This window comes from Penicillium argentinense (assembly GCF_028826775.1).
Source record: "Penicillium argentinense strain IBT 30761 chromosome Unknown utg000004l_segment0_segment0, whole genome shotgun sequence".
Taxonomy (NCBI): domain Eukaryota; kingdom Fungi; phylum Ascomycota; class Eurotiomycetes; order Eurotiales; family Aspergillaceae; genus Penicillium; species Penicillium argentinense.
This window is the reverse complement of record NW_026622663.1, coordinates 2,930,863-2,958,853: the sequence shown is the minus strand read 5'-3', so window position 1 is coordinate 2,958,853 and position 27,991 is coordinate 2,930,863. Positions and strand designations below refer to the sequence as shown.

At 52.0% G+C, this 27,991-nt stretch overlaps 9 protein-coding genes across 9 annotated transcripts; 4 read left to right on the top strand and 5 right to left on the bottom strand.

Annotated features, from left to right (window-relative positions):
* Nucleotides 1-24: 24 nt before the first annotated feature.
* Nucleotides 25-3,843, bottom strand: N7532_004019 (putative copper resistance-associated P-type ATPase; the record flags this gene model as incomplete). The annotated part of the gene is made up of 1 exon (XM_056616513.1): nt 25-3,843. One exon carries the CDS (start codon nt 3,841-3,843, stop codon nt 25-27), a length of 3,819 nt encoding a protein of 1,272 aa, XP_056476870.1.
* A 1,393-nt stretch (nt 3,844-5,236) lies between these two features.
* Nucleotides 5,237-7,558, top strand: N7532_004018 (transcription factor TFIIIB subunit BRF1; the record flags this gene model as incomplete). Its single annotated transcript, XM_056616512.1, has 1 exon — nt 5,237-7,558. The coding sequence occupies one exon, from the start codon at nt 5,237-5,239 to the stop codon at nt 7,556-7,558; it is 2,322 nt and encodes a 773-aa protein (XP_056476869.1).
* A 1,039-nt stretch (nt 7,559-8,597) lies between these two features.
* N7532_004017 (sugar transporter-like protein) lies at nt 8,598-10,592 on the top strand (the record flags this gene model as incomplete). Its single annotated transcript, XM_056616511.1, has 9 exons — nt 8,598-8,682; nt 8,749-8,948; nt 9,014-9,312; nt 9,378-9,648; nt 9,702-9,717; nt 9,776-9,853; nt 9,909-10,164; nt 10,213-10,342; nt 10,392-10,592. The coding sequence occupies 9 exons, from the start codon at nt 8,598-8,600 to the stop codon at nt 10,590-10,592; spliced, it is 1,536 nt and encodes a 511-aa protein (XP_056476868.1).
* Nucleotides 10,593-10,858: 266 nt separating this feature from the next.
* Nucleotides 10,859-12,057, bottom strand: N7532_004016 (uncharacterized protein; the record flags this gene model as incomplete). The annotated part of the gene is made up of 4 exons (XM_056616510.1): nt 10,859-11,548; nt 11,608-11,744; nt 11,798-11,862; nt 11,939-12,057. 4 exons carry the CDS (start codon nt 12,055-12,057, stop codon nt 10,859-10,861), a joined length of 1,011 nt encoding a protein of 336 aa, XP_056476867.1.
* A 1,265-nt stretch (nt 12,058-13,322) lies between these two features.
* N7532_004015 (glucose 1-dehydrogenase) lies at nt 13,323-13,937 on the top strand (the record flags this gene model as incomplete). The annotated part of the gene is made up of 4 exons (XM_056616509.1): nt 13,323-13,470; nt 13,529-13,614; nt 13,668-13,772; nt 13,821-13,937. 4 exons carry the CDS (start codon nt 13,323-13,325, stop codon nt 13,935-13,937), a joined length of 456 nt encoding a protein of 151 aa, XP_056476866.1.
* An 807-nt stretch (nt 13,938-14,744) lies between these two features.
* N7532_004014 (uncharacterized protein) lies at nt 14,745-15,872 on the bottom strand (the record flags this gene model as incomplete). Its single annotated transcript, XM_056616508.1, has 1 exon — nt 14,745-15,872. The coding sequence occupies one exon, from the start codon at nt 15,870-15,872 to the stop codon at nt 14,745-14,747; it is 1,128 nt and encodes a 375-aa protein (XP_056476865.1).
* Nucleotides 15,873-17,086: 1,214 nt separating this feature from the next.
* glfB (uncharacterized protein) lies at nt 17,087-18,524 on the bottom strand (the record flags this gene model as incomplete). Its single annotated transcript, XM_056616507.1, has 5 exons — nt 17,087-17,863; nt 17,926-18,143; nt 18,200-18,205; nt 18,269-18,336; nt 18,397-18,524. 5 exons carry the CDS (start codon nt 18,522-18,524, stop codon nt 17,087-17,089), a joined length of 1,197 nt encoding a protein of 398 aa, XP_056476864.1.
* A 2,744-nt stretch (nt 18,525-21,268) lies between these two features.
* On the top strand, nt 21,269-23,136 carry N7532_004012 (protoporphyrinogen/coproporphyrinogen oxidase; the record flags this gene model as incomplete). The annotated part of the gene is made up of 5 exons (XM_056616506.1): nt 21,269-21,285; nt 21,339-21,408; nt 21,533-21,613; nt 21,686-22,036; nt 22,123-23,136. 5 exons carry the CDS (start codon nt 21,269-21,271, stop codon nt 23,134-23,136), a joined length of 1,533 nt encoding a protein of 510 aa, XP_056476863.1.
* Nucleotides 23,137-26,825: 3,689 nt separating this feature from the next.
* Nucleotides 26,826-27,883, bottom strand: N7532_004011 (uncharacterized protein; the record flags this gene model as incomplete). Its single annotated transcript, XM_056616505.1, has 2 exons — nt 26,826-27,067; nt 27,127-27,883. 2 exons carry the CDS (start codon nt 27,881-27,883, stop codon nt 26,826-26,828), a joined length of 999 nt encoding a protein of 332 aa, XP_056476862.1.
* Between the last annotated feature and the right edge of the window lie 108 nt (nt 27,884-27,991).

Below are 27,991 nucleotides of genomic sequence, written 5' to 3'. Positions count from 1 at the left end.
ATTTCCCTTGGAAATCCCTTCAACCTAGTCCTTTCGACGGAAAAGCTTTCGAATGGCTGCTCTGTCGATTCTCAACGCCAGACTACTCGTCACAACAGATATACTGCTCAGGGCCATTGCCAGGGCGGCCCACACAGGACTCAGCCTCCAATGCTCATTGACAGTAATAATTTCGTGTCCGATCATCTTCTCGTGGTGACCGCTCACGATAGGATAGAAGACACCAGCAGCAACCGGTACCAGACACAAATTGTAGATGACAGCCCAACCAAAGTTCATCCGTACACGATTGAAAACGCGTCGACTGAGAAGAACCAGTTGGAGAATCGTGCTGAGGTCTGAGTTGAGGAGGATGAAGCTAGCAGAGTTGATAGCGACATCGGACCCGGATGCCATGGCAATGCTGACATCTGCTGCAGCAAGGGCGGGAGAGTCATTGACGCCGTCGCCAACAAATGCAACAATGGGCCGCGATGCCTTTGAATTGCGCGATGCCTTGATCTCGGTCCCCGGAGATGCGGCCTTCACCGATCCTTCCTGGATCTGGCGTACAAAATTTGCTTTCTCTGCTGGCAGGACATTGGCCATGACGTTGGAACGTGGGATACCCAACATATCAGCAACTGCATGGGCCGTAGTTTGGTTGTCGCCAGTGCACATAAAGATCTCAACATGATGATTGTTCAGCTTCGAGATCACGTCGATAGCCTCGGGTCGAATGGTGTCAGAGGTCGCGAAGATAATTACCGGAACGAGGGAGGAAGGTTCAGAGGATTCTGGAATGATGCGGCGCAAAGAAAGAATGGCGGTTGACTTTCCAGATGATTGAAACTTCGACAGCAAACTCGATACAAAGTATGTATCTGTTTCAGGGGGAAGAATGCTGTGGAGAAGACGCTCGTTGCCGATGGCAGCTTCGTATTTCTCTTCAGACTCAGATGCATCCCGAGAGACAGTGAAAGTTCCCTTCATACCCTGACCAGAGATCTCCTGGATATCTGAAGAGTGGACTGAGACTTTGGGCTGCGCCTCACAGAAAGCAGAGATAGCCTGCGCGATGGGATGGTTGCTGCTTTCTTCCATTTTCTGAGCGAGAGCCCATGCGACCGACACTAGATCATCATCTTTTGTCAAGACCTCATGATCGGACACTTTGAGACTTCCACCTTCAGTCAATGTTCCAGTCTTGTCAAAGACAATGGCATCGAGACGACTAGCTTCCTGGAAAGCTTCACCGCCACCTTTGACCAGGATACCGTGCTTCGCTGCGAGGCCTCCTCCGACAAACAGTGCCGTGGGAGCAGCCAGTGCGAGTCCACATGGACACGCAACCACAAAGACGGCAATGGCGAATTCCAGACTCCAGAATGTCCAGCCACCGCGAGCTGTATCAAGGTAGTCACCGGGAAGTACACCCGAGTGACCAAGAGCGAGCCAGATCACGAAAGTAAGAATGGCGATGAGAGTGATTACAGGGACAAAGTGGGAAGTGAGCATATCGGCAACTCTCTCAAGAGGTGCACGCTTGCTTTGGCCCTCGCGCACAACAGCGATGATCCGATCAAGCATAGAAGACCCGCCAAGTTCGGTGATTCGAATATGAACTGGTTGGCCGACGTTGACAGAGCCGGTGTAGACTTGATCGCCGGCGGCTTTCTTGACTGGACGAGACTCGCCAGTTAAGGAGCTCTCGTCGAATTGGTAAGAACCGTCACCGACAACGACACCATCAGCAGGTAGAGATGCACCATGAGGGATGCGAACCATATCACCAACCTCCAACAGGTCAACGGCAACTCGCGTCATTTGGTCTGAGCCTGGGAATTCAGAGCCCTCAGGGGTCTCGTTAGGTACTGAGGCTGAGCTCTCAACCAAAAGTGCCTCTGAGGGACGAAGATTTCCCAAGGAAGAGACTGCATCGCCTGTTTTGGCTTTGCTGTATGCCTCCAAGAACCGACCGCATAGGATGAACAGAGTCAAGAAAACAACCGAGTCGAAATAAGTGGTGCTGTGAGCACTGCCCTTCGTGCCCACAACGGCGTCGACAATGAGAACGGCGAGTGATGAAAAGTACGCAACAGATGTACCTGCAGAAATCAAAAGGTTCATGCTACCAAAGCGATACAATCTCCGCAGGACTGGTACCCGGCTCGCAGGCCGCCAAAGTGCATGGATTTCCTTCAGGGCACGAGTATGGAATACATCGGTGCCGTAGAACATGACAGGAGTCGACATTATGAAGAGAGCCCACTCGATGCGAGTGACACTACCAGACCAAATAGTCTGTTCAAGATATCTCCGGACCGGATGGTTCGAAGAAACCAGAGACATGAACACAATGCCGATCAAGAAGGTCGGAATAGCGGCAGCGAAAACAAAGAGCAGACGAGTGAGCAGCCTGCGTCGTTCATGCAACTGCATTGCCCGGGAGCGATCTTCGATGCTCGGCGGGTGGTAGATGCTAGCAGTGAAAGCACCATTAGACTCGGTGATCGCATTTAGGATCGAGCGGACTGTCAAGGCGGGCGGTTGGGGTGTATAGGTGACTTTGAGGATAGGGTTCGCTTCGCAAAGATTCTCCTCAACAGTGACTCCTGGGAGCGATTCGATAGCGGTAAGGACCTGTTCTGGGCAATGGCGGCAGAACATTCCATCGACGCGAATCGAGATGAGTCTGGACTGCGCTGGAGTAGTTTCATCCTTGTTTTCGGACATACGATGGACACTGTTGACAGCAGCATCATAACCCAGATCATCGATCTTTTCCAAGATCTTGTCTAAGTTGTCTTGTCCATCAAACTCAATCCGACCACTATGCGACAGCAGATTGACGGAGACATCTTGAACAAAAGACAATTCCTCCAATCCACGAGTCACGGCGCCGACGCAAGATCCGCAGGTCATTCCAGTTATCGCAATCTCTGCAAGGAACCGGGTAGAAATTTTCTCGGTGCTTGGCGCCTGAGCAACTCGATTGACTTCGTCCAAAAAAGCCTCGAAGCCGATATCCTCGATTTGTTCCGTGATAATATCAATGTTTTCCCGAGGGCCAGTATATACCACAGCGGCGCTGTTGGTGAGGAGGTGGACATTGATCTCTTTCACGAACTCCAGTTGCTGAACCGCAGCTGTGATGCCATTGACACACGAGGCACAGCTCATTCCTCCAATACTAATACGCGCATTAAACTCATCGCTTGTCTGCGGTGAAGCCTGAGCCCCTGGGGTCTCAGGTGAAATTTGAGGCGCCGAAGCTTCAGGCTCTACCCGAGCCTCATCGCTGTGCACAGATGGTGGTGTATGAACAGCGGTCTTAGACGTTTGCAAAAAAAAATCGATTTCTTTCTCCTCGGAGATATCCTGGGGAAGTTTCTCATGCAATGGCTCTGCCCAGGAAGAATGATGAGAGAGGCTTTGAGCTTCTTCCTTCTGGCAGGCATCGCAGTTGGCAATATGCCGTTTTTCCCTGCTCGATTGCAGTCGCTCCTTGATGTTGGAGGAGAAGCTTGAATAAGATGCGCGGGGCGTGGAGAATACTGTAGATCCCCGATGGCTCCATGAGGACGTGTCGATCTCGGAGACAATGCCTTTCTGTTCATCGAATGTCGTTACATGGTATACTTCGAAGGCGGCGTGTATGAGAGTAGAGGCGATGTCGGTTGGTTGAGCAGAGAGGCCATGTGAGACGCGCACTTCATGAGTCAATATAGAGACGTCAATATCTTGAACGGTTGGAATCTCGGTGAGGATTTCGGTGATGTAGGCAATGCAGGATGAGCAGTGGACATTGCCCACCCAAAACACGCTTCTTCGCATATGGGTCTCCGGGCTTTGGGCCTGCATATTATAGTGCGGAGGGCTTTCGGACCGATAGCCACGATTCGACGCGTTTATTGTATAAAAAACCTGATCGATGGTAGATGGGAGATCTGAGATCTGGCTGAGATCTCAGAAATGCCACAACCAGGATGCCAAGTTCAGGGGGTTGGATGTTGACTATTAAACCCAGGGGTGGCGCGCGGGTCTAGCGGTCGATCGACTTTGATAATGGCGAATCGCCAGTGAGAGCGGCAGCTGCGACAGCAGAAATTACAGAAAAAGATGAGAAGGGTGAACAGCAGACGTCAACCAAGTTGGCATATCGCAATCTATTAAGAAAAAAGAAAGAAAGAAACCCTGGAATCCGGTGGAGGGTAGGCGAAAGACGCGATGCGCCATTTGTGCGTGGAGATGGCAAATACGCACAAATGGCGCAGCAGCATTCCAATCATCGAGGGCCATGGCTCCAAGCAGTATGTCACTGGGTCAGTCTGAGAAGGGCCGGGAATGTGCAAGAACTGTATATAGGCAGGATTTAAAAGCGAACCATCAACCATGAACCATGTGCTCGTGTACGCCGTTGGAGGGCTGGTGCGACGGGCGTCGTTGGCGTGGTGGCTGCCGCAGGGTTGATGCCTGCCCGTAGGCGTAGCATGCCTGGGGAACCAGGCATACTAAGGGGCACGCGGTCGGTCTTCAGTATTGCCGTTTTTGAACTAGCGCAAAATTCATGTGCGGCCCATTCCCCGAGGCAAGCGAAGAGCCCACTTGAAGGTTGATGACACTACCTAAGGAATATCCAGAAAAAACACCAATAACAGGTAGCCCGAAAAGCTTTGAATGATATATCGCCCGACGCAAGATCCTGACGATGAGTTACCGAGCGAGGTGGAATTGAGAATCTCAAGTTGCCTCGCCGGATCGAACCCGCGCTCTCGAACCTACACGTGACTCCGCCGCTGCACCACCCGCGCGACGCGGCCGCGAAAAAACCCTTCATCGTGCAGCCCCACTCGCGACACCCAGTCTCTTATCACTTATCTTTTTATGCTCCCAGACAGGCGTACCCTAGTCGGACGATTTGACGAGAACTTCAAGCTCAAATTCAGCAAGAAAAGCAATCTGAATTTGGAGCTACGAGCTGAGACTCGCTGTTAGTGCTCGGTCCATCTCTATCGCCGACACCTATCACAGTCACCGTCCCCTCATCCCTACCGATTCTCCATTCACTTCAACTGGCCGACTATTCAAAGTGCTGCTTCCTCTCCATGCTCATCGCAACCACCTGTGACGCCTTCTATCTGGATTTCGACACCCATTGAGCTGTCTGGGAACTACCTGGGTCTCATAGCCTGGCAGTTGACCGAGCGGAACAGACTCAGCAGCGAAATCAATTCTTCGTCGTCATTATCTCGCCATGTCGACCACGAAGCCTACCCCCAAGCCTACCCCCAAGCCTCAGGCTATTCCCAAGCCTGGGGCCGGACGCCCCACGCGGATTACAGTCGCTCCCCGTGGAGGGGCCCGAGGACCTGTCGGACGGCTTGCCAGCTTGAAACCACCAAACCCGACTCCTATCAAGCGCCCTCAATCAGCTGCACACCCTCAACCTCCCCGACCTACAACTCATCCGAAGACTTCGAGTTGTCCCAACCCGGGCTGTCCCGCTCCTCAAATTGTGGACGAAGAAGGCCAGAAAGTTTGCACAGGATGTGGTACAGTCATCAGCGAATCCAACATCGTGTCCGAGGTGACCTTTGGCGAAAGCTCCTCTGGTGCCGCTGTCGTTCAGGGTACTTTCGTCGGTGAAGATCAGACCCATGTCCGCAGCTTCGGTCCAGGATTCCAGCGTGGAGGTGGCATGGAAAGCCGAGAGATGACCGAGCAAAACGGAAACCGATTTATCAGCCAGCTTTCCCGAGCCTTGAACATTCCCGAAAGTGCTTCGAAGGCTGCGGGACAGGTATTTAAGCTCGCCGTTGGATTGAACTTCATCCAGGGTCGTCGCACCAAGACCGTTGCTGCAGTTTGCCTGTACATTGCTTGCCGTCGCCAGGATGGAAACACCTCCATGTTGATTGATTTTGCTGATGTGCTGATGATCAACGTCTTTAAACTCGGCCGTACTTACAAGGCCCTCCTCGATGAGCTCCGACTCGGTGGCAATGTGTTCATGATGAACCCCATCGACCCGGAAAGTTTGATCTATCGATTCGCCAAGCAACTGGAATTCGGATCCCTGACCATGCCTGTGGCAGGTGAGGCTGTGCGCATCGTCCAGCGAATGAACCGCGATTGGATGACAACCGGACGTCGCCCTGCTGGTGTCTGTGGCGCTGCTTTGATTCTGGCAGCGCGCATGAACAACTTTCGCCGTACCATTCGTGAAGTGGTTTACGTAGTCAAGGTTACCGAAGTCACAATCAGCCAACGTTTGAATGAATTCAGTTCAACCGAGAGTGGCGAATTGACCGTGGATCAATTTCGTTCTGTTCAACTGGAAAATGCACATGATCCGCCTTCTTTCGCTCGAGCCCGCCAGGTCCATGGACGCAAGCCCAGCCAAATTTCTCGAAAGAATCCTGAGACGGCGGCCGAGCTTGAATACGACTCTGGCGCAGAAAGCGACACAGGGTCTGTTCAGCCCCGTCGGGTTGATGCTGATGGCTTTGCCATCCCGAGCCTTCCCATCGATCCTGCTCTTACGGAAAACACCAATCGTCGCGGCTCCATCACACGAGCCGTGAACGAAGTTGTCGAGGAGGCTAAACAGGAAGCACCCGATGTCAAGAAAGCACGGAAGAGCTATCCTGAGCCATCCCCAGAACAGATTGCTTCCGAAGATGCCCTCGAAAGCGAGATGCGAGACATGTTGGATAAAACATCCTCAATGGTCAAGAACGCGATGCTTCCTTTCAGCCAGATCTCGGACAACACGGAGATCGATGAGGAAGAATTCAAAGATGACCCGGAGGTCGCGAATTGTCTCCTCAGCGCTGCCGAAATCGACATCAAGGAGCGCATTTGGGTTAGCGAAAATAAAGAATATCTTCGCAACCAACAGGCAAAGGCCCTCAAGCGTGCGCTGCAAGAAGCCACTGGCGGAGGTCCTTCTTCCAAGCCTCGCAAGCGTCGCAAGGGCCGAATGGGTGATGTGGGTTATCTTGAGGACGGACAGGATAACGAAGGCCGCAGTTCTCGTGCATCTACTCCGGCTGAAGCCACCCGCCGCATGCTCGAGCGCCGCGGCTACAGTAAGAAGATCAATTACAACCTTCTTGAAACGCTTTATGGCGGCGACAGCATACCCGACGACAAGAAGGAGAAGATGGAAAGTTTCAGCCGAAGCCAGAGCCGAAGTGTCAGCCGCAGTCGCAGCCGTAGTCAAAGTGTTGCTTCCCGCCGCAGCACTAGCGTTGTCCCCGATGCACCTTCCATTCGCCGTGCTGGCCGGACCACCCCGGCGGCGACCCCGATTAAGCCTGGCCACCCAGCAGCAGGGGCTCCAGCCGCTCCCCCCAAGCCCCCAGTTCCCACCCTGACGGAGTATGGTACTGAGTTTGGCAGGAGAGATAGTCAAGTCGAACTCCGTGATCCCGATGCTTTGGATGAGGAGGAGGACGAGGACGAGGATGACGGTGTCGATGATGCTTTCGCTGGAAACTACCGGGGACGTGAAGACGAAGACGAAGACGATAATGGCGCTTATGTTAGTGACTACGACTACGGCTCTGACTAAGACTGGGGTTTAGAAGGGTTCTTGTTTTGCTCTATCGTTCACGGTTGGTACTTTGAATATGTCTGTTCATAGCGATTTAACCAAAGATATCCTGTATTATTATCTAACCACCAACTCTTTTTGAATACAATATCCTTACTTCCTACCAGTAGATTTTTCACACAGTAATATTGTGGTACGAAGAATTTCGCTCTCAAGCCTCTCAGAGCATCATCCCAAAACAGAAAATCCTCGAGTATACCCTCAGGTAGTAAGCTGACGTCTTTTGAAGATGAAATGTCTCGGCCGACCAGACTACCTCTCATTATATGTGAGGACGCTAGTGCTATAGCCGGGCTCGTTCTTTGTTCGTGTAAAGTGCTCACGACCGCATCAAATCCGGCAATTCGAAGCGCCGCATTGAGCCGATTCTTGCCCGAAACGATCGGCCTCCCGCCGATCTAAGCTTCCTTTCGTGGCGGTCGTCTCCTACTCCATCTCCACCCCCGGATTTCTCACCCCGCATAACCACTCGTCTCGGTGCATGCATTGTACTCAAGTACATATCGAGGTAGGTACTAAACGACACCATGGAAACCGAGACAATATTGGCACGCATGAGCGAAGAATATTTCAGTCTTTAATTTCGCTTGGCTATCTCTTCTTTCCTCTGCTCTCCTGGCTGGCTGAAGCCACAATCACACTCCGATCCACGAGTACCGGTACAACACCTGCGAGTAACAACGGCTGATCCCCGTATTCCCCGCCTTCTCCCCTCCGTCAACCCGGCGATCTTTGTTGCCGGATCCGTCGATTATGATTCTTGCCATCCGTGCCTCGGGCAAGGATTGGCCTGGTCGGCCTTTTCTCCGATAGTGTCGCATCGACTGCACCTACACCAGTGTGAGGTAGTGTTCCCTGGCCGCGTACAAAAAGGCGTGCGGACGCTACTATGCAGCTTTCCGCGGCTTGATATTTGCTATTCTCGTGTGGTGCTGAATCTCTTTTCTTTCGTTTTCTCGCCTCTTTACTCGATTCTGAGATTCGTCGAGGGCGCAAGATGGTCAAGCTGGATATATATGGCCGAGGTCGGCCGCTGAGGATGGCGATTATGTTTACATGTCAATTGGCATTCATTTTCTTCGGTCCGTGGATCTACTTCCAAATGGTGCTCTGCTCTTACCTTCTGGTGATCAACTAACGATGCATAGGCTACGACCAGGGCGTGTTCTCGGGCATTGTGGGCAACGAGGACTTCTTGAATGTGGTGAAAAATCCCAGCGCGGGTATACTAGGGATTATCGTTTCAATCTATAACCTAGGTTGTTTCAGTGGCACTATTGTCTCCTTTATGACGACTGATCGACTTGGTCCGCGGAAATCGATGTGGTTCGCAATGGGCTGGATCATTGTAAGGACATCAGCTCATTGCAAGAACACATCTGGGAACAGATGACTGATACAATTCCCTTCTAGGTCGGTGCGACCTTACAGACAACCGCTTTCTCAAGGGCCCAGCTGCTCGTGGCGCGTTTCGTGACTGGTATTGGGACCGGCATCGAGACGACCACAGTGCCGGTGTACCAGTCCGAGCTGTGCGAGGCCAAGAAACGTGGAAAGTACGTCTGCAGCGAGCCGCTGTTTGTCGGAGTGGGTATAGTGATTGCATACTGGTTCGACTATGGAATGAGTTATGTTGATGGGCCAATCAACTGGCGTCTGCCTATCGCATGTCAGATGATTTTTGCCATTATGGTTATTCTTCTGGTGTTCGGGTAAACAATCTCTCGATAGAGGTTTAGGGATGGGGAATAGGGTGACTGACAAATTTTGTTCATAGATTGCCCGAAAGCCCACGTTGGTTATACCGACACAACAGGAACGAAGAAGCGCTACAGGTTCTTTGCGACGTCTATGATATGGGACACGACAACCCGAAGGTTGTTTCCGAGTCCGAGGGTATCCTGGAAGCAATTCAGTTGGAGACTCTACATGGCGAATACAAGTGGTCACAGATCTTGAAGCGTGACGAAGTCCAAACCGGAAAGCGGGTGCTGCTGGCCTATGGAATGCAGTTCATGAACCAGATGGGAGGCATCAACTTGGTCGTGGTGAGTACCACATTCAGAAGGATTTCATCTATTTGGCTGCTAACCTCTGCTAGTACTACGTTACGTCAGGTAAGAAAGAGGAAAGACAGCGAAGATACATTTCAAGACTGACAGGAGACGAAAACAGTCTTGGAGTATAATGTTGGACTGACTCGGAAGCTGAGTCTGCTGCTTGGAGGCGTGATTCAAATCATGTTTGTGATCGGTATGTCATACCACGATGACTTTTCCCAGTGATGCAATCTTGCTTATATATACAGGCTCTTTTTACCCGACCTTCTTCTCCGACCGATTTGGTCGTCGCCAGCCGATGATGTGGGGCTCATTTGGACTTTTCATCTCCATGATGATGATTTCAATTCTGCTGTCGTTCAAAGGAACGTCTGTCGAAAAGCCCACTGCCTCCGCGTCGGTTGCCTTCTTCTTTCTTTTCATGCTGATCTTTGGCGCATCGGTCAACTGTATCCCATGGGTATACGGGCCGGAGATTCTCCCACTACATGTCCGAGCTAAGGGGTGAGTACATGCTGGCCGCTCCAAGCCCATATTCTAACGATTTCCCAGACAAGCAATAGGTATCTCCGCCAACTGGCTGTGGAACTTCTTTGTCGTGATGATCACTCCGACATTGATTGAGAATCTGGCGTGGAAGGGATACCTCATTTTCATGTGTTTGAATCTGGTCTTTGTCCCAGTAAGGTCAATTCCCTTGAGTTATCGAGCCAAAGAGCTAAATTGTAAAGATCGTTTATTTCTTCTATCCCGAAACAGCAAACCTCACTCTCGAGGAAATCGACTTCATCTTTACCGACCGTGCAAGGCTTCCACCCTTGCGTCCCCATACCGATTCCCAGGGAAAACCCACGGCTACACCTGTCGAAGCTAAGACCCGTAGCAGCAGCCCTGACGAAGTCCGGGAGGAATTCGTGGAAAAGAGCAAGTGAAGCAACAAAGATATCAAAGCTTCAAGGTGCAGGTAAGGCTCCTAGGCCTCAACAGCGCGTCGGTCAATCTGGAATTTAGTCCACAGGGAAAGATAGCAAACTAGAAGAGAGCCTAGAATATGAAAGAAGTACAACGAATCAAGAAGGCTCCTCTCCACCCTGATGAGCTTTATTTCTAGCAATCATCTCTTCGACCTCTTTTCCTTGGCCTCGTATGCACAAAGTCCCCATTTAAATACGGCGAACTCTCCCCTGCCCCTCCAAATTCATACATACAAACCACTCCCCAAGAATCCAAACCGATTTCCAGAGTGATACTGAATATCAAATCCCTCCCACCGAGGCGACTTGACCGCCTCAGAAAAGGCTAGTCGTGAACCAGGCCACATCACAGTTGGCCCATCCGATCTACCCTGCTTGAACCAGCTGGTACAAGGATCCGCCCAACAAGTGCGAGGTAGATAGACGAGGGCATGCTCCATAAAATCTTGAATAACCGAACCCTTCGGTGTCATCCGGCGGATGTGTTGTGTATATTCTTTTTGATCTTTTGAATAAAGTAGTTGCTCATCATAGTCAAAATGGGTATAATAGCACCTTGTGCCATGGGCGTGAACGGTCCCGTGAATATATAGTAGTTGGGCATGTTCGCGGCTGCGATGCCTAGGTACGATTCTGGGATCTGTAGGGACGCGGGGACGATAGGATGTATCGAAGCCGGTTGCGCAGATAATTACGTCGCAATCGTATTCTTGTCCTGACTGGTCTTTGAAGCCTTTTGGTGTGATTTCTCTGATATTTTCTGTATAGACTGTTGTCTTTTCACCGACGAGCGCTTCGAGGTAGCCGTTTCCTGGAGTTGGGCGGCGGCAGCCAACGTTGAAGTTCTGTGGGATTATTTTGTCCACAAGTCGAGGATTTCCTCCTAATTTTCTGTGCATTTCACCATATGAGAACTAGAAAATAAGCAAAACATGACTCAAAAACTTCAACCAAAGAATGCAGTAGGGCTCACCTCATTCCCTTTCTGCGATTCAGCAGTATTGCGTAAAACTGCCATATATCTCACATTGATCCCATCTTCAATCATCTTCCTATATTGACGATACTTCCCCGGATCGCGACGCCATCCAGCCTTTCCTTCTTCAGAATCTATTATAGTGAGTCACTCATTCTCGTCATTTTATGAGATACTTCTCACTTACACTCAAGATTGGCACCATCCTTGCCAGCATATTTCTGTGCAAAACCTGCTGTGATCCATGTGGGACTGCACACTCAAATATAAGGCTTTGAGACATTTTGAATATACAGAAGCGACAGTCTGGGCGCCAGAACTACCGGACCCAATCACATCAACTCGTTTGCCTTTAAGATCAAATCTCTCTTCGTAACGAGCTGTATGGAACAGACTTTCCCTGAAAGGAATGGAGGCCTTTGATAGTGGATCATTTCCAGGCACCATCCAAGTCAATGGTTGTCGTATAGTATAAACCCCGGGTCAAAAGCCTCACTTCAAAAATCCAGTTCCATTCAAAAGGATATCGCACTCCTCTTTCCACTCATCCGAACTATCCGTCCGACGAAGCGTGAGGACTCACCTCCCAATCTCGTCATCCCATCTTGCCTCGACGACTTCAGTCCGAAGCTGAATATACCGATCGAGACCTCATCAAGCACAATGCCCTTGAGATACTGCCATATCTCAGGCGAGCCGCAATAGTATCTCGACCAATTTGGGTTCGGCCTCCAGGTAAACTGATAACTAGGCGAGGGCCCGTCACAGGCACAACCGGGATACCGATTTTCAAACCAAGTACCCCCGACATCAGCGTTTTTGTCGAAACATTTAACTTCGATGTTTAACTATACTAGTTCGGATGACGCGTGATGTAGAAAGTCGATACCCGCTGCACCTCCGCCCATCATGATGACTTTGAAGGGACGGTCGGTTTACGAGTAGGTTTGTTCCCACTTGATATCCACCTGGTGACTGGATATGCCACTCTGGATGATCAACTGGTCGCGTTTAAGAGGAAGGATGTGGGCCTGAGAGACTGGAGCGGCAGAGATGGGTTGTATTCTCCCATATCTTCGAAGAGCCGACCAGGTAAATTTACGAGAGACGTCAAAGACAGAACCGAGGTGCCTACGGTCCTAGCTCCTCCTCGATGATTTAAGCCGATTTTATGACCGACACAGCCTGCGCATGTGCCTCTCTCGGACAGTCAGTCTCCGCGTCCATTCACTCTCCACAGCTCGGCACTTTGCCCGGGATCTGCAGGTTTGTACCCTCACCCCGCTTTCCTTTCCTTTCCTTCGCCTGGGCAAAGACAGAAGATAGAGCTGATTATTGGTCTCATGACACCAGGTCTGGACCCTATTTGCTGGATGCTACTGGGATATGAAAGAGGGGCAATATTAGCACTCCATACTACTAGTCCTCTAGTTTTGCCCACCCGAGATCAGCTACTGTAGGCTTTTAATCATGAGACTACACCTCCAGTCTATAGTACCTCTTTAAATATCAAATCAGAGACATTCCTCGAGAATGTCCCAAGAATATGCATAAATTACCGGCGGCGCAAGTGGCCTTGGCAAAGCCGTCGCCCAACGACTAGCTTCCAAGGGGATCAAAGTATTCGTCGCAGATAGCGACACAGCCGGGGCAGACTCTTCGGATGAGTCGAATATGTATTCGCCATCGTAGGAGTCGGACAGAACGAGTGGATGCCACTGGCTCGAACGGATGGCAAAGTCCAAGAGCCGAATCTGTCAGTGATAGAGATCAACGTCCAGGGCGTGTTGATGACTGTTTCGCTGGCGGTGCAGCAGTTCCGTCGACAGACGGTAAATGCGCATGGGTTCCGTGGGAAAGGTAAGCATTGTCAATGCCTTCCAGAAGTTATAATGTCAACCGCTGAAACTCGTGATAGTCGTCGTCGCCGGCTCTGTCTGCGGAATCTACCGTAGCCTCGGCCTCTCTACCTACGCAGCATCCAAGCACGCCGTGACCGGATTAGTTCGCTCCTGGGGACTGGAGCTACCCCCGAACAGATAACGCTGAACTCTCAGAACATCTCGACGACAGAATTCTACGATGCGCTGGAGAGCGAAGGGCTGTTGACGCCGCTCCACGGCGCTGTGACGACGTGCGAGCAGCTTCTCGGCGCTAATGCTGTGAGCAGACAGTGTTTTGAAACCGGACCCAACTATGACCATGGTCAGGGTCTTACGTGTCCGCGATTTGCGGATTTTACGGATGAGAAGCATTGGCTTGTTTTCGAGCGGTTGGCTGCAAGAGGAGCGTCGAAGGTGAAGAGTGCCGTCAATTACACACTGTGAATGTCTGTGTCTGTTAGCTTGTCATGTACTAGTCCTGTGTTTTCACCTGAAGATCCTCATAGTGACTGGCAATGTGCCTGGAAGCCACTTAATCAGCATGTAAGACATTGACGAAAAGTCAAGGCAGACCGCAAGATTTCGAGGCCGACCCCTACCCCGCAACTCGCCTCCCTTGCAGTCAGCCTGCGAGTATTTCTCCGGGCGAATGCAGAACACACGCAGGCAAGGGATAATCCTTCCAGGGAGAGCCTGAAACAGAATGGCCGTGTAGTGGTTGTTGGTCGGACCTCGAGTCTCCGCAACTTGGAGGAATGATGCTCTGCGAACTCACAAGTCTGTCACTCGGCGCTCCCAGGCATTTTAATTCGTTGATGGTCTATCTCCCACTCTAAATGGTTTCGCACCAGGATTCAAAGTAATTCTTGTTCTTCATTTGTAGTTCGTAAAAAGATATTTGAATGAATAGATACCGAAGCCAGATGCAGATAGAAAAGAACCAAGCCACCATTTACGACGCCGAACCAAATTTCCACGAGTAAAGCACCAAGAGAAACACCACTGCCCCCAATGCCCGCCTGGGGCAAAATAATCTGGACGATGCTACCAAACTGAGTAAGTCGGGTGCAAGTGAGTCGAAACTAAATCCAGTAAAAAAAATCAGGTAGAAAAACGCAGATAGAAAGAAAGTCGGAGATCGATCGATCGGAGAAGGCGACGATGACGATGAGGATGGTGGGTCGGAGCTCGATGGCAGAATCGCATGGTCGTGTGTCTATCGGACTTTTGGGCGAAGAGAGGTAGACACCTTTACGAGTCGATCTCCATGCCCATTTCCACGCCTCCGTTCTGACCCATTCCCGCGTCCATGCCAGTGGGCGCATGAGAGTGATTGGAGAGAGCTTGCTGCAGCAGAGGCACGCCAGTTTCCGTGTTGGAGGCAAACGGATTGGCGTCGGGAGGAGAGGCAGATCGAGCCGCGGCAACAAGAGGAGTCGAGCCTTCGAAGACGATAGGCGTGCAGCGGAGGTTTTGCAGGCAAGCGTCCCAAGAGGATGCCACAAGTTGACACTGAGTAAGATCATCGTTGAAAAGATAGAATGACGTAGAGAAGGAAGAAAGAGGCGTCGCAGAAACGAGGAAGGCGCTCAGCGCGCGGCTTTTCAAGAGCATCTGCGAACGGCGCAGATGAGCTGCGTACTGATTGTCGATGTACTTGGTCCAGCCGCGGACGGCGGGGGCCATATCATCGTCCGTGTCGATGCGCTGCCAGCTGATGCCGAGAAGGAGGGTGGCATCGTCGATATGAGGTTCGCTGGGAGGCGTGGACCCAGAAGGAAGCGAGCGGTGCTGGTCGTTGTAATCGGGGCCACTCAAGCGCTGGCGGATCGACGAGAGCGCAATGTCATCAAGGCCTGGGGCGGATTGGTCGAGCCGCTGAGACTTGCGGCTGATTTCGGCGGCGTCGGACTGGAGCGCAATCGAACGAGACGAGATAGGGTCCCCGGCCGTATGTTGCGACTCGGCCTTCTCTTCGTACCACGTGCCAGTTTGGCTCTCCGCAGAGAGAGCCATACCAGTGTCAGGGTTCAGCAGAACCATTCCCTCACCATAGATGGGCTCGGCTTTGGGAGCTGGCGGGGGCTGCGGCTCGGAGGGAGCGTTGAGGGTAAAGGCTTCCTCAAAGGCGGCTTCGTCACGCGACCTCTTGCGACACGGCTTGGGTGCAACCGTAGCAGAGTTGGCATCGGAGCTCGAGGCAGGCTGTGCGGAGCCATTGTTCGCGAAGACGGAGCTGGGGCTGGCAGGGTAGCTATTGAAACCGCCAGAGGGGTCCAGCAAAGACTGGGAAGGGAACTGAGCGAAGGCGTGTTCCTGGTGCGGAGAGAGGACGGTGGCGGGGCCATCAGAGAGACGGTTCAGAAGCATGGGAGACATGGCGAATGGTCTTGACCTGGAAACGTGGACAGGAACTGTACTGTGGGGTTAAGTGAGCAGCGCACCATAAGCTATATGGAACCACCTATAGATCACGGAGCGTAGATAGGTGTAGGATGGAGGAAGAATAAATGTGAAAAGAAGTCCAAGTGGCGGTAGGATGGGACGAGAGTGGGAGGGACTCGGATGGTGGAAGCAAGTAGAAAAGTGGCCCACGAGAGCAGCAGGTGAGACGGGGAGAGGAAAGAAGGAAGGAAGAGGGAAGAGCGGCGCGACGAGCAAAGAGCGATCTGAGGCGATCCATCGCAATGCGGAGATGACGATACGGGACGGCGTTACGCGGGCATAGAAGGGCGCCCCGAAGCAGGATGACCATACGGTAACATACCCGCCTGGGCCAGTCGGCGCTGGCGGTTGCGCCGCGCAGATTGGGGCTGTGGGGCGCTGTGCTTCTGGCGATTGGCCAATGGCGGAGGCCCAGCCCTGGGTCCGTGACGGCTGCAGCTGAAGGCTGAGAGGCTGCATTCGCCCCGTCACTCTACAGTAGTCACCCTACATTTCTGTACTCTCTTGGTGCTGGCCAAGCCCTGCTTGCTGCTCTTTACTACTCCAGTAGACACTCCATCTGGACATATGCAACTCTCAAAAGTCTATTGTTCAATATAGGGACACGAATGAGAAGTAAAAGAGAAACACCAGTACAGCCAAAGCAATCCGACACCTGAGCTCGTGCAAAAATCTTAACATCAAAATCAATGTTCGTAGAAGAAAAAAAAAGGGGCAAAAAAAAAAAGAAAACCAAAAGGACAGACTGCCAGTAACACTGGATTCGCTGGCGTATCAATCAACGGGAATGCGGTCGAGAAAGGAACGGTCAGGGACAGCCGGGGCCCTCCGTTTTCCATCACACCGCGAGAGCCCCGGAATCGTAGACCGACCACAGGCGGGATTTCCTGCATGTCGCCGTGGCCGGCTCGAAAAACCCATGTGGTACCTACTGGTTAGGCCAAGTAGAAAAACAGAAAATATGATTGGGAACCACTGGTATGCTCCACCACTTCCCAGCACGAGCAAAGCGCTCCTCGCGATGTCTGTGGTCATCTAGATCCCAAGTTTTACATGCAGACACCTCTTTCCAAACACCGTCGTAGTCAACACCAAACGTCTATTTCACCAGATGATGTGCTAGATGGTCAGAGTCAAGAAAAATGCATTTAAGCATTGCCTGCGGTGGCCCCACCAAGCATGCCCTTGAAACGATCAACCTGCTCGGGGGCGTAGCTGGGAGCCATCGATCCAACGAAGAGGAAGAAGATCAGGGCCGCAGCACCGAAGATGACGAACTTGCGCTGAGCGGGGTGGGTGTTGCCATACTCGGCCCAGGTGCGGTTGGCCTGGCCAGTGTACTCGCGGATCTTGTCACCACCGAGCTTGTAGTAGACAAGACCGATGAGGGCAATCGAGTAACCGAAGAACTGGAGGCCAGTCACAGGGGTGTTCCAGATCATCATGGAGGCAGCCACAAGCAGAATATCCTTCAGGACACCGCACAGGGTCATGACCAGAGACGAGGTCTTGCCGATCAGGAACACCACGGAGACGTTCAGCAGGAAAGCCACCATGGCGTTGGCAAGCAGAGTCCAGATACCCACACCGTAGACATGGTCCATGGTGACGTGAGGGATCTCCAGGAACAGGGCAACAGCACCGTTCATCACAGCACAGATGGGAGCAAAGTAGTACAGAGAGACCATGGGGTCCATCTTGTACTCGGCCGAGCTGAGCAGACGCTGCACCATGACCAGGCGAGTGGCCTCGAAGACAATACCACCGAGCTGGAACAGGAAACCAACCAGCTCGAACTTGATCTCTCCGAAGGAGGCAATCACGACACCAAAGACAATCATGGAGACGTTCATCAAGACCTTGTAGTTGACGGGAGCCATGCCCATTCCCCAGGTAGCGAAGAGGACGGCGACGGGAGTGGTAGCCTGTGCAAGAGCGTAGTTAGCATCGCAATCCAAAGATCTAAGTCGAGAAAAAGAAAACCCACCTTCAGCATCTGAATAAAAGCAACACTCAGGTACAAATATGTCATGTTACCACAGATCAAGCTCAGACTAAACATCAGACCGATTGGGACAATGGCGCGCAGGTAGACTCGACCGGTCATTTTAACGGTCTTGCGGCCATCCAGGACGGTGGTGAAGCGGGCCAGAATTTGGGTCATGATTGTAGCGAAGGACAGATGCCATGTTGTGAGGATGATAGCTATCGAACGGTTAGAACTGCGGGGGCTCGTCGGGGACCGCGGTGATGGAACATACGGAAACCTAGGAAGCGAATCTGTTAGTTAGCTGCATTTGAAGAACGGGGAATTGATCGGAGTCACCCACGGAAGTTGGCGTAGTCGAGGAGATGCTTGTTGAAAAGAATGACAGTGGAACTCAAGGTGATCCAGACTCTGCGTCCACAGCGTTAGCCGCCTGGAATCTCTGACGCGGGCGGACGATGTTCAACTCACGTCACGTAGACAGCGGGGTGGAAAGTAGCCTTGGGAGGCTCCTGCTTCTCCGCCGAGGGGTTGACGGTGGGCAGGGCCTGCTCGCGCGGCGACTCGCCGGAGGTGCGGACCTTCTCGCCTTCGGACATTTTGAAGGGTGCTCGAGTTTGATCGGAGATGAAGCGTCGAAACTCGAACGGACGGGGCCGAGAAAGGCTTCCTTGGCTAAAAGCGGAGGAAGCCACGGGGGGTGGGAGGGTTTATGAAGAACGGAACAGGAACACTAAAGCGTGTTGAGTGGTTAACGAGTGTGCGACTGGAGTTGGACCAAGTAAAAAAAAAGTAACGTGATGCGGAACGAGTGTAGATGAAGGAATGATGATGGAAAGTTCACAAGTTGGATGGATTGGTTGCAGTTCACGTACTTCGGGAAACAAGATTTTATTTTTCTGGTCAGCACCAGAGTCTCGCTCACGCTGGGATTTGGGGACTAGAACACCAGGGAAATGAAATGAGGGCTGTTCAGTTGTAAAATAGAGGATCCGCCGATGAATCTGGCTGCAAACAGGGTGGACACCCCAACGGGGGTTTGTTTCGACTGGGGGCCGGTCATGTTCGGGCGGTGACGGTACCGCAAAGGCCACCTGTCTCAATCGCCAGCCTCTGCGCCAAGTGTGTAGGGCGGTGGCCAGCCGCTTAAACGGATGTGTCGTATTTGGGTCTTGTATTCTGCTGACCATCATCCGGCAATACCGTATTATATGTATCTCATGTCCCTAAGGGTATCTTCCCTGGTCAACAGCAACAACTCTCGATGCTCCAAGCACACTTGGAGAGACTCGTGGCGACCAGGCAATCTGCTCTGAGCCGCACGCCAATGAGGGCTGCCAGTGTCACCCACGCTCCACCGTCCCGTCATTTGTGGCCTGCTTATTTCTTCGGGCCCTATTCTTAGATATTTGCAACAACAGCGCCCACCTTAATTCGGACCCCCGAAATCACAGGTACCCGGTTGAGATGTAACCGTGTCTCTCTCGACAGTACCGGTTTGAGATAGAAGCAGATTCGTCCTAAGGCAAGGCATTGAGCGCTGATCCAAATTAGCAAGGCAAGTTGACACAGGCGGCATTACGCAAGCAGCTGTTAGCCATGACCCACTCCAGACCCGCGTTCAGCGACCCTCTGGGCCATCGCGCCAGCCCTGGTCCCTTACGGGTGGAGAATGCGGCGATCGTCTTTCGGAGGCTGTGTCTGACGCCATCCGCCCCGTCCAGGGACTCACGGGGCTGCCCACAGGTCCACCAGGGAAGGAAAAAGGAAAAATTAAGCAGAGGCGACGCGTTGGAGAGAGACATCCAATCCAGTGCCAACCCTCTCTAGTGCCGAGGAGACAAGAAGCTTTTCTGGCTTATTTCAGGGGGACTGACCGTGCAACGGGGCCACCGTCTAGGGCAACTGCTGGTTCGAGAATTTCTTCGGGCGACCCGTCGACGATCAATGTGAACTGAGATCGGTGCCTGTTCTCTTCGCGAGGGGATCCTCGTCGTTCTTCCTCTCTTGGGGAGGACAATCAGTGGGACTGCCCCCTTCGCCTGTGCACACCTGTCCCTGGCCCGGTGCCAATCCCGTCGCGCGACCGCCAGATGGACGGACGATCGTCTCCGGATCATGGTCCGGGAGGTTCAAGAGAGGCAAAAGCCCTTGACGGCTCCCCGTTCATCCGCGACGGCGGGCCCCGAGTGGATGGATAGACCATACCGAACATATACGTACAAGGGCATACAGCACATCAACGTACATCCATATGAGGTATAAGATCTTGTATACCTCGTACACGAAACGGACTCCGCTCGGAGGAGGTTCTACACATGGTACCCATTCCATCCATCTGTGGCAGCCGATCCAGATCCCAGGAACGATGTGAAGAAGTTGCCACCAACGTGCCCATCGACATCGGTGGCGTTCTTAGCCCATCAACAAGCCCTCGGGGGATTCCCTCCGCAGCATCAGCACAGATACGCCGTCTCGTCTGCCAGTGTGGTCCCCCCCCCCGGGGGCCATCTTGCTAACCCCTTGTCCTGGCTTGCGAATCAAATATTCCGAGATGGGCAGCTGATAACAACATTCCTGATTCGTGCATGGACCCTGGAACCCCCGCCAAGAATTCTTTGCCCTTGTCCGCATGCAAACATCGTCTTTGGACCATCACGATAAGCCCCATCAAGGCCCATAACGGCCGGGGGTAGTTTGTGATAGATTCGATAGTTTAACGCCAGGGTCCGCGAGAGTGGCGTTGTGATGGCGAATGAGCGTCGATCGAGAGGATTTTAGTGTCAGAATCAGAAATTTAGAAATTTAGAATATTCGCATTAGTTCAAAGTAGCGTTGTCAAAAAAGTTCGAAATGGCGAAAAGCACAGAAAAAGTAAAAATTACAAGGAAATTACCCAAATCGTCGACCATCAACAAAGTCCAGCCAAGTCGCGCGCGTACGTGTTCGCCTCCGTTGAGGGGCTGTTCGCGGCCATCAACCCCTGAGCATCAACAGCCACTGGGGATGGCTGATGGGACAATGTGAGGTCCAGATCGGGTCTGGAGGTCGAAATCGACGTTTTCATTTCAAGTAATCAAATCAGTTTAGTCGGAAAAGGACATGGGCGTAAACCTGAAACAGGCACGCTCCCCACTCCTGCGACACCGCTGAAGTGCCGGGTCCGTTTACCCCTACCCACGGTAGCTTAAGCCTCCCACTTTCCTCCTCCTCCAACCCTCTCTTTATCACCTCTCCCTCCCGTCACCTCGCAGTCTCTTGCTGCTGTTCATTTTCTATGCTGAGCATCGCCCGCAAGACTTTTAAACGCGTTCCCAGCTTCCAGGACCTCCTTCAAGGCAGGATGACCCACCCCGACATGTAAGGACAACAATCTCTCCTGTCCTTGACCGCAACGCTGACCGGCCTTGAAGTTCCGTTGACGTCCTCGTCATTGGCGCTGGCCCTACTGGTCTGGGTGCCGCGAAGCGTCTCAACCAGATCGTATGTGTTTCTTTTTCGATTCCCTTTCGGTCGTGTCCGCTGCGTGCACAGGCACAGAAAAAAAAAAAATAGGGGCATCATGGAGGGGTAGTCCAAGAAATCAATGAACTGACCAATTGTCCAGAATGGCCCCTCCTGGTTGATTATCGACTCCAACGAGACTCCCGGTGGTCTTGCTTCCACTGACGTGACCCCTGAGGGCTTCGTAAGTTACTCATGTCCTTGTTTTTTTGACCCCGCGGAATGGCCCCGGACTGACTGGTTTTCACTGAAATAGCTGTACGATGTCGGTGGCCACGTTATCTTCTCCCACTACAAGTACTTCGACGACTGCATCGACGAGGCTCTCCCCAAGGAGGATGACTGGTTTACCCACGAGCGTATCTCTTACGTTCGCTGCCAGAACGAATGGGTTCCCTACCCCTTCCAGAACAACATCTCCATGCTGCCCAAGGAGGAGCAAGTCAAGTGCATCGACGGCATGATTGACGCCGCCCTCGAGGCTCGTGTTGCCAACACCAAGCCCAAGAACTTCGACGAGTGGATTGTCCGCATGATGGGTACTGGTATTGCCGACCTTTTCATGCGTCCCTACAACTACAAGGTCTGGGCCGTTCCCACCACCAAGGTAAGACACGCACCACTTCCCCACCACCCCCCACATTGGGATCAATTCTCTCCGTTCTCAATGCTAATCGGCCACCTTTTTTTCAGATGCAATGCGCTTGGCTCGGTGAGCGTGTCGCTGCCCCCAACCTGAAGGCCGTGACCACCAACGTCATCCTGAACAAGACCGCCGGTAACTGGGGTCCCAACGCTACCTTCCGCTTCCCGGCCCGTGATGGTACAGGTGGTATCTGGATTGCTGTTGCCAACACCATCCCCAAGGAGAACACCCGCTTCGGCGAGAAGGGCAAGGTCTCCAAGGTCAACGCCAACAACAAGACCGTCACCCTGGCCGACGGTACCGTCATCGGCTACCAGAAGCTGGTCTCCACCATGGCCGTCGACTTCCTGGCCGAGGCCATGGACGACAAGGAGCTGATGCCCCTCACCAAGCAGCTCTTCTACTCCTCCACCCACGTTATCGGTGTCGGTATCCGTGGTTCCCGCCCCGAGCGTATCGGTGACAAGTGCTGGCTGTACTTCCCCGAGGACAACTGCCCCTTCTACCGTGCCACCATCTTCTCCAACTACTCCCCCTACAACCAGCCCGATGAGTCCAAGAAGCTTCCCACTCTGCAGCTGGCTGATGGCTCCAAGCCCACCTCCACCGAGGCCAAGGAGGGTCCCTACTGGTCCATCATGCTGGAAGTCTCCGAGTCTTCCATGAAGCCCGTCAACCACGAGAAGCTCCTCCAGGACTCCATCCAGGGTCTGGTCAACACCGAGATGCTCCAGCCTGGTGACGAGATCGTCTCTACCTACCACCGCCGCTTCGACCACGGTTACCCCACCCCCAGCCTGGAGCGTGAGGGTGCCCTCACCCAGATCCTGCCCAAGCTCCAGGAGAAGGGTATCTGGTCCCGTGGCCGTTTCGGTAGCTGGCGCTACGAGGTCGGCAACCAGGACCACTCCTTCATGCTGGGTGTCGAGGCTGTCGACAACATTGTCAACGGTGCTGTTGAGCTGACCCTCAACTACCCCGATTTTGTCAACGGTCGCCAGAACACCGAGCGTCGCCTGGTTGATGGTGCTCAGATCTTCGCCAAGAAGGCTCAGCAGTAGATAATTGTCTTGACGGTTTTTCTTTGTTTACTTATGCCTGGCTTGGCCTGTTCCAACTTTTTCTTTGATACAATTGCACACGAAGTCACACCATCACGGGGAAAAATATACTCACGCAAAGGGAGCATTTGAAGCGGCATCTGGGAGACCACGATCTTTGTTGGCGTTTCATGTGATTCAACCCCAATTTTACCCTTCTTCCACTTTATATCTCCGTTTTCTCTTCTGTCACCTAGAGCCGGATTTTGCTTGTGGCCTTCTTTCTGGATACACACTTTTTTAGACTTGCTTGACTGGGTGATTTTGCTTATTTTCAATAATGGAATTCTGTCGACTAATCGACGTTCTGAATAACCTGTGATTCTCCTTCCATATGCGTATCATCCTGCATTCGTTTCAATTGAGGAGTCATTTACCCTGTTTCTGTCCAAATGCATGTACAGTAGCCTTGGCAACATGACTGGTCCTCGAAGACCTACTGCGACAGGGCCTCTGCACGAGACAGATCAGATCAACGGGAAGTGGCAACACCCGGTCGATACCAGCCAACATGCAAACCACTCTCGATCACATCCATCAGATTGGACAGCCTGGTGGATATGCACCGTTGCATCAACCTTCTGGAAACGCACTGATCCCTGGACAGTCCACCGCCGATCGAAGTTACCGGCAGGGCAGGCTCAAATGATCGGCCACGCCCAGCGGCGGTGGGAGTTTGGGTCTGGATGCCAGAGATTTGGGTTATTGGGGTGGCGTTTTAGAGTGGAGACCCCGCGACCAAGCACCGTCGGCCACGATGACAAACATATTTTTCCGCGCATTTTGATGGGTTGTAAGATTAGAGTGTCTTAAACATGAGATTGTTCTGGATTGTTTGATGTTCTAGGCTATTGTGGGTATTGGCTTGAAAATGGCTGATTCTGCTTGCGGTTTGAATAGCCGATGCTGGAGTCGCCGGCAATATTGATGATGTTCAGGTTTAGCGATGGGAGGCTTCCTCTATCTAGGTATTCGCTATCGAGCTGAATGATAATACTACATTATTTCTTTGCCGGTGGTGCTTGAATGGCACCTTGTAGAATTTCTGGCTTTGGTGTATTTTGGCCATACTGGTTAATGATCAAACTTTTTTCTCGTCAGTATTTGATGGTATGGATGATACATCCATGTCATTGGATAACTAGATTGGGCACCACAACGAGGCAAATATCCAGAATATTATGACAATATTGATGCTCAAATGTTTTCCCTTACCAAATACAACGGAGGCATATATATATCCAAAGATATACACTGTCAAACACCTCATATCTGAGAACTCATTATGGTATAAGTCCGAATATTGTTGTACGTCTAAAACCTAACACGGCCAGGGTTTGTATGTTATTATCGACAAGACATTCTGTAATATAAGGCCGTCCACAAGAGTCCGAGTCAGAAGTCTTACAGTAGCAGTAAGCTTGCATTACATGCATGAGGCATCAGCATTACCCCCTAACTACCCCATATTGTGAATTCCGCCCCCACACTGCATGCAAGGCCTGACGTCCTCGTTGGCATCGGCCCTTTACGACTTGCCTTCAAAAACATCAGTCTCAAATCTTCTGCATTCGACCCGTGGACGGTGCTAACCATCAATTTTTCTAAAGTCATACTGCTGACTCCGACATCATGTTCGGCGAGACACGGAGCCTCCACACTTCCTCTTATGAAAATTTCTATTCCTTTTTCTACGACTTCCTGAAAGCGATCGGCGTGATATTTCCCCCAGCGGCGTTGGCGGTATTCTACAGCTTGCAAACGCCAACTCGTTTTCGGGAAAGCAATTTGTCTTGGTGTTTGTCTATACCTTCAAGTGCCTCTTCTTGTTCCTGGTTCCCACTCTGCTCACATTGGCTGGTTTCGGACTACTTGTTCTGCGACTTGGATTGAAAACAGGCTTTGTTGTGAAGTCAGAGAGAAATGGGGAGAGGCAGGATCAAGTCCAAACAGGTGCTTTCGATGGCGCAGATGAGAAGGAGCACCTAGAGAAAGAAATCGAGAATATTACAGAGCGGCTCCGAATGTACCAGGAGAAGCTCGAGGCATATCGTTTATGCTCACCTGGGCAGTTGGTCACATGTCTTGGGGCCACCCCGAGGCCGCGATATATGGTAGGTGGGGGCTGTGTCATTCCGCCTTTCCCCCAGGCAGGCAAATTTTGAGCCCCAGACCTCAACTTGTACTACCATTAGATCTGTATTTGACAATAATCGCTCAACGAGTTTCATTCAGTAGCCTAAGGTGACATTCAAATTGGAATTGCGGACCAGCAATGATGCATCATATGGTTACTGTGTCATATGACCATATTCGATCAAAATCTCGTAATACGCCCATCTAGACTGAGACATTAGACAAAATATCGTGTACGCCGATCTCGTGATAAAAATCTCCGATCGAATCATTTTCACCGAATAAGTATGTGAGTGCATGGAGTAATAAAAATAGTAGATAGCTATTCATAGCTTCATTGTCGTGCGGGGCTGTGCTAGAGGCAGCTCAGTCCCGGTAATAGGGATTTAGATGCCAGCCAGGTCATGGTTACGAGCACACTGCTTTGTCCGATAACAATGAAAAGCATAGATAAGTGCAATGATCTAGTTATGCAGATACCTTAGGTGTGCAACCTTCAGTATAGTATCAATGTGTATCACGGCACAATACTGATACAACCTCCGATATTGCTAGGTGGTTGATAAACCCATAGAGCAAAGCAACCCTCAGAGAACTACATCCCTACCGATGGAACCGCAGAAGAATTCAAGCCGTGTTAGAATTCGCCAGTGATGTATCCTTCCTTTCTGCTACCTGGTGGACCTGAGGTTGATCGGCTGATGCACGGCATTTGATGACATGTCTCTTATCTCCGATCAAATATGCCGATGTGGACTGCATGGAGAATCCGCAATATTTATGAATTTATTCCGAGTCCTTCATCCCTAGGGTACTCTATCCATCGCACAGAAATACTCACCGCAATTGCAGGTGCGGGGTTGATGACCTGGAATGCTATTCTTATCGTGTAAGTGGATTGGGTTGCCAGCGGAAAGCTTGGCTGCAGCCTAGAGAAGTGCAGACGCGGAAACGAGCCCAGCGAGAGGCTGAGCCAGCATGGCACTGCGATCATACTATGTAGGAGTCGTGTTCTGGAATCATGTCTTTTGTATCGTGTCTTGGCTATTTCGCCTTGCGCAAGATGGATGGGGCGACAGACCGACGCGTCAGTGTGAGGCAGCCGAGTTTTGGAACGCTCAGCGGATCCTGCCGACGAACTACCAAGTATACTTGGCCCGGCCCAAGATCGGCCCAGGTCGTCATCCCGCTCTTCCAGAACAATATCCCACGATGCGTGTCTAGAACAAGAAGAGATGGGAAAGATGGAGTAAAATAGTCATCAATTCATAACCACTGCGGCCCTGGTGTTGCTATTAGTACATGTCGTATGGATCCCAAACCCGAAACGTAACGAACTCCGACGCCAAAGCAACCACTTTAACTGTTGCAACTCCGGAAAAACAAAACACCCATACAAATAATAAATCCCGGTTGTGTGAATAAACGCGGCCCGGCCGGACCGACATATTGACCTAAACTCCGAGGTTGTGCTAGAAAGAAAAGGGTGCAAGAAACAAGTAAACGCGCGATAATCAGTCAGCAGATGGACCCGTATCCTGCGCATCGAAGACGGAATCAGGCTGGAAAGTAGGTCCAACGTCTTGGATGCGATCGGGATTAGTTGCCACAGAAGGCGAGACCGTAGTGGCCTCGTAAGACATGGTGGACGCTAAAGCTAGGTCCCGGAGTGGGACGCTGTCGATACTCATATCCGGTATCGCTCCAAGCGAGCGATCTGGCAGAGTCACGGTGTTGGGCGAGTCACAGCGATTTTCTGTCGCTGACAGAGTTAATGAGGATCTCACTTGGGCAGCCAAAGGCCTGAGTGCTTACCTCTCTGTGGATCCGGTTTGTTTTTGTTCTCCTTGCTCGCCTGGCAGTTGTGAATATCTTTCGCGGTCCCGGTCACTCGGTCTGAGCATGGATTGGCATTCAAGGCCCGACGGCGAGCGCGAAGAGCCTCCATCCACTGGGCTGTGGTCATGCCTTCCGATGTGGATGCGTCCGGGAGAGGTTCATAGCGATCCCCCTCCTGATAACCCACCACGGTCGTCGTCGGGAACAAGGACACTGGTCCAGTACTGATCTCCTTGGGAATGCGTGGGAGTGGGTGTTTCTCCCAAAAAGGATCCAGGAAAGTCTCGCCGTCAGCTCTATCCTTGGGGTGCGGTTCAATTACCTTCAGGGGTCTCATTTTGATGGGGTAAACGGATCTGGGCAGAGGCTTATACCCATCACTGTGGTGCAAGTCAGACTCAGTCGCGGTGTCTGGATCGGCGGGCGCCTCCGGCTGGGGTTTTTCGAGATGAGCGTGCTTGCGTTGGATGGTGGTCTCCAGATGCACTCTGATCTCCGCATCGGTCAGCGTGATGGGTGTTGGGTAGCGTCTCACTGGCAGCATGTTGGAGGTTGCACGGGGAGAGAGCAGCGCGGCGTGCTGCAGCGCTTTTGAGACAGTCGGAGGGACGGGGGCCTTCCATGTCGTCGAGGCAGGCAGGCAGGCCCGGTCGCCCCTGCCATTGCAATCGCCCATCGAAACTAGACAAATCAAAGGCACCTGCCGCACGAGTTCGCGCTGGATGTCTGGCATGCTCGAGCACGATTGCACCGAATGCCCTCGTACATGTTAGTACATAGCACCGTACCGGATAAACTAGCAGAATTGCGCACTGGGGCTGGCCGTAAAAGAGGATATTAA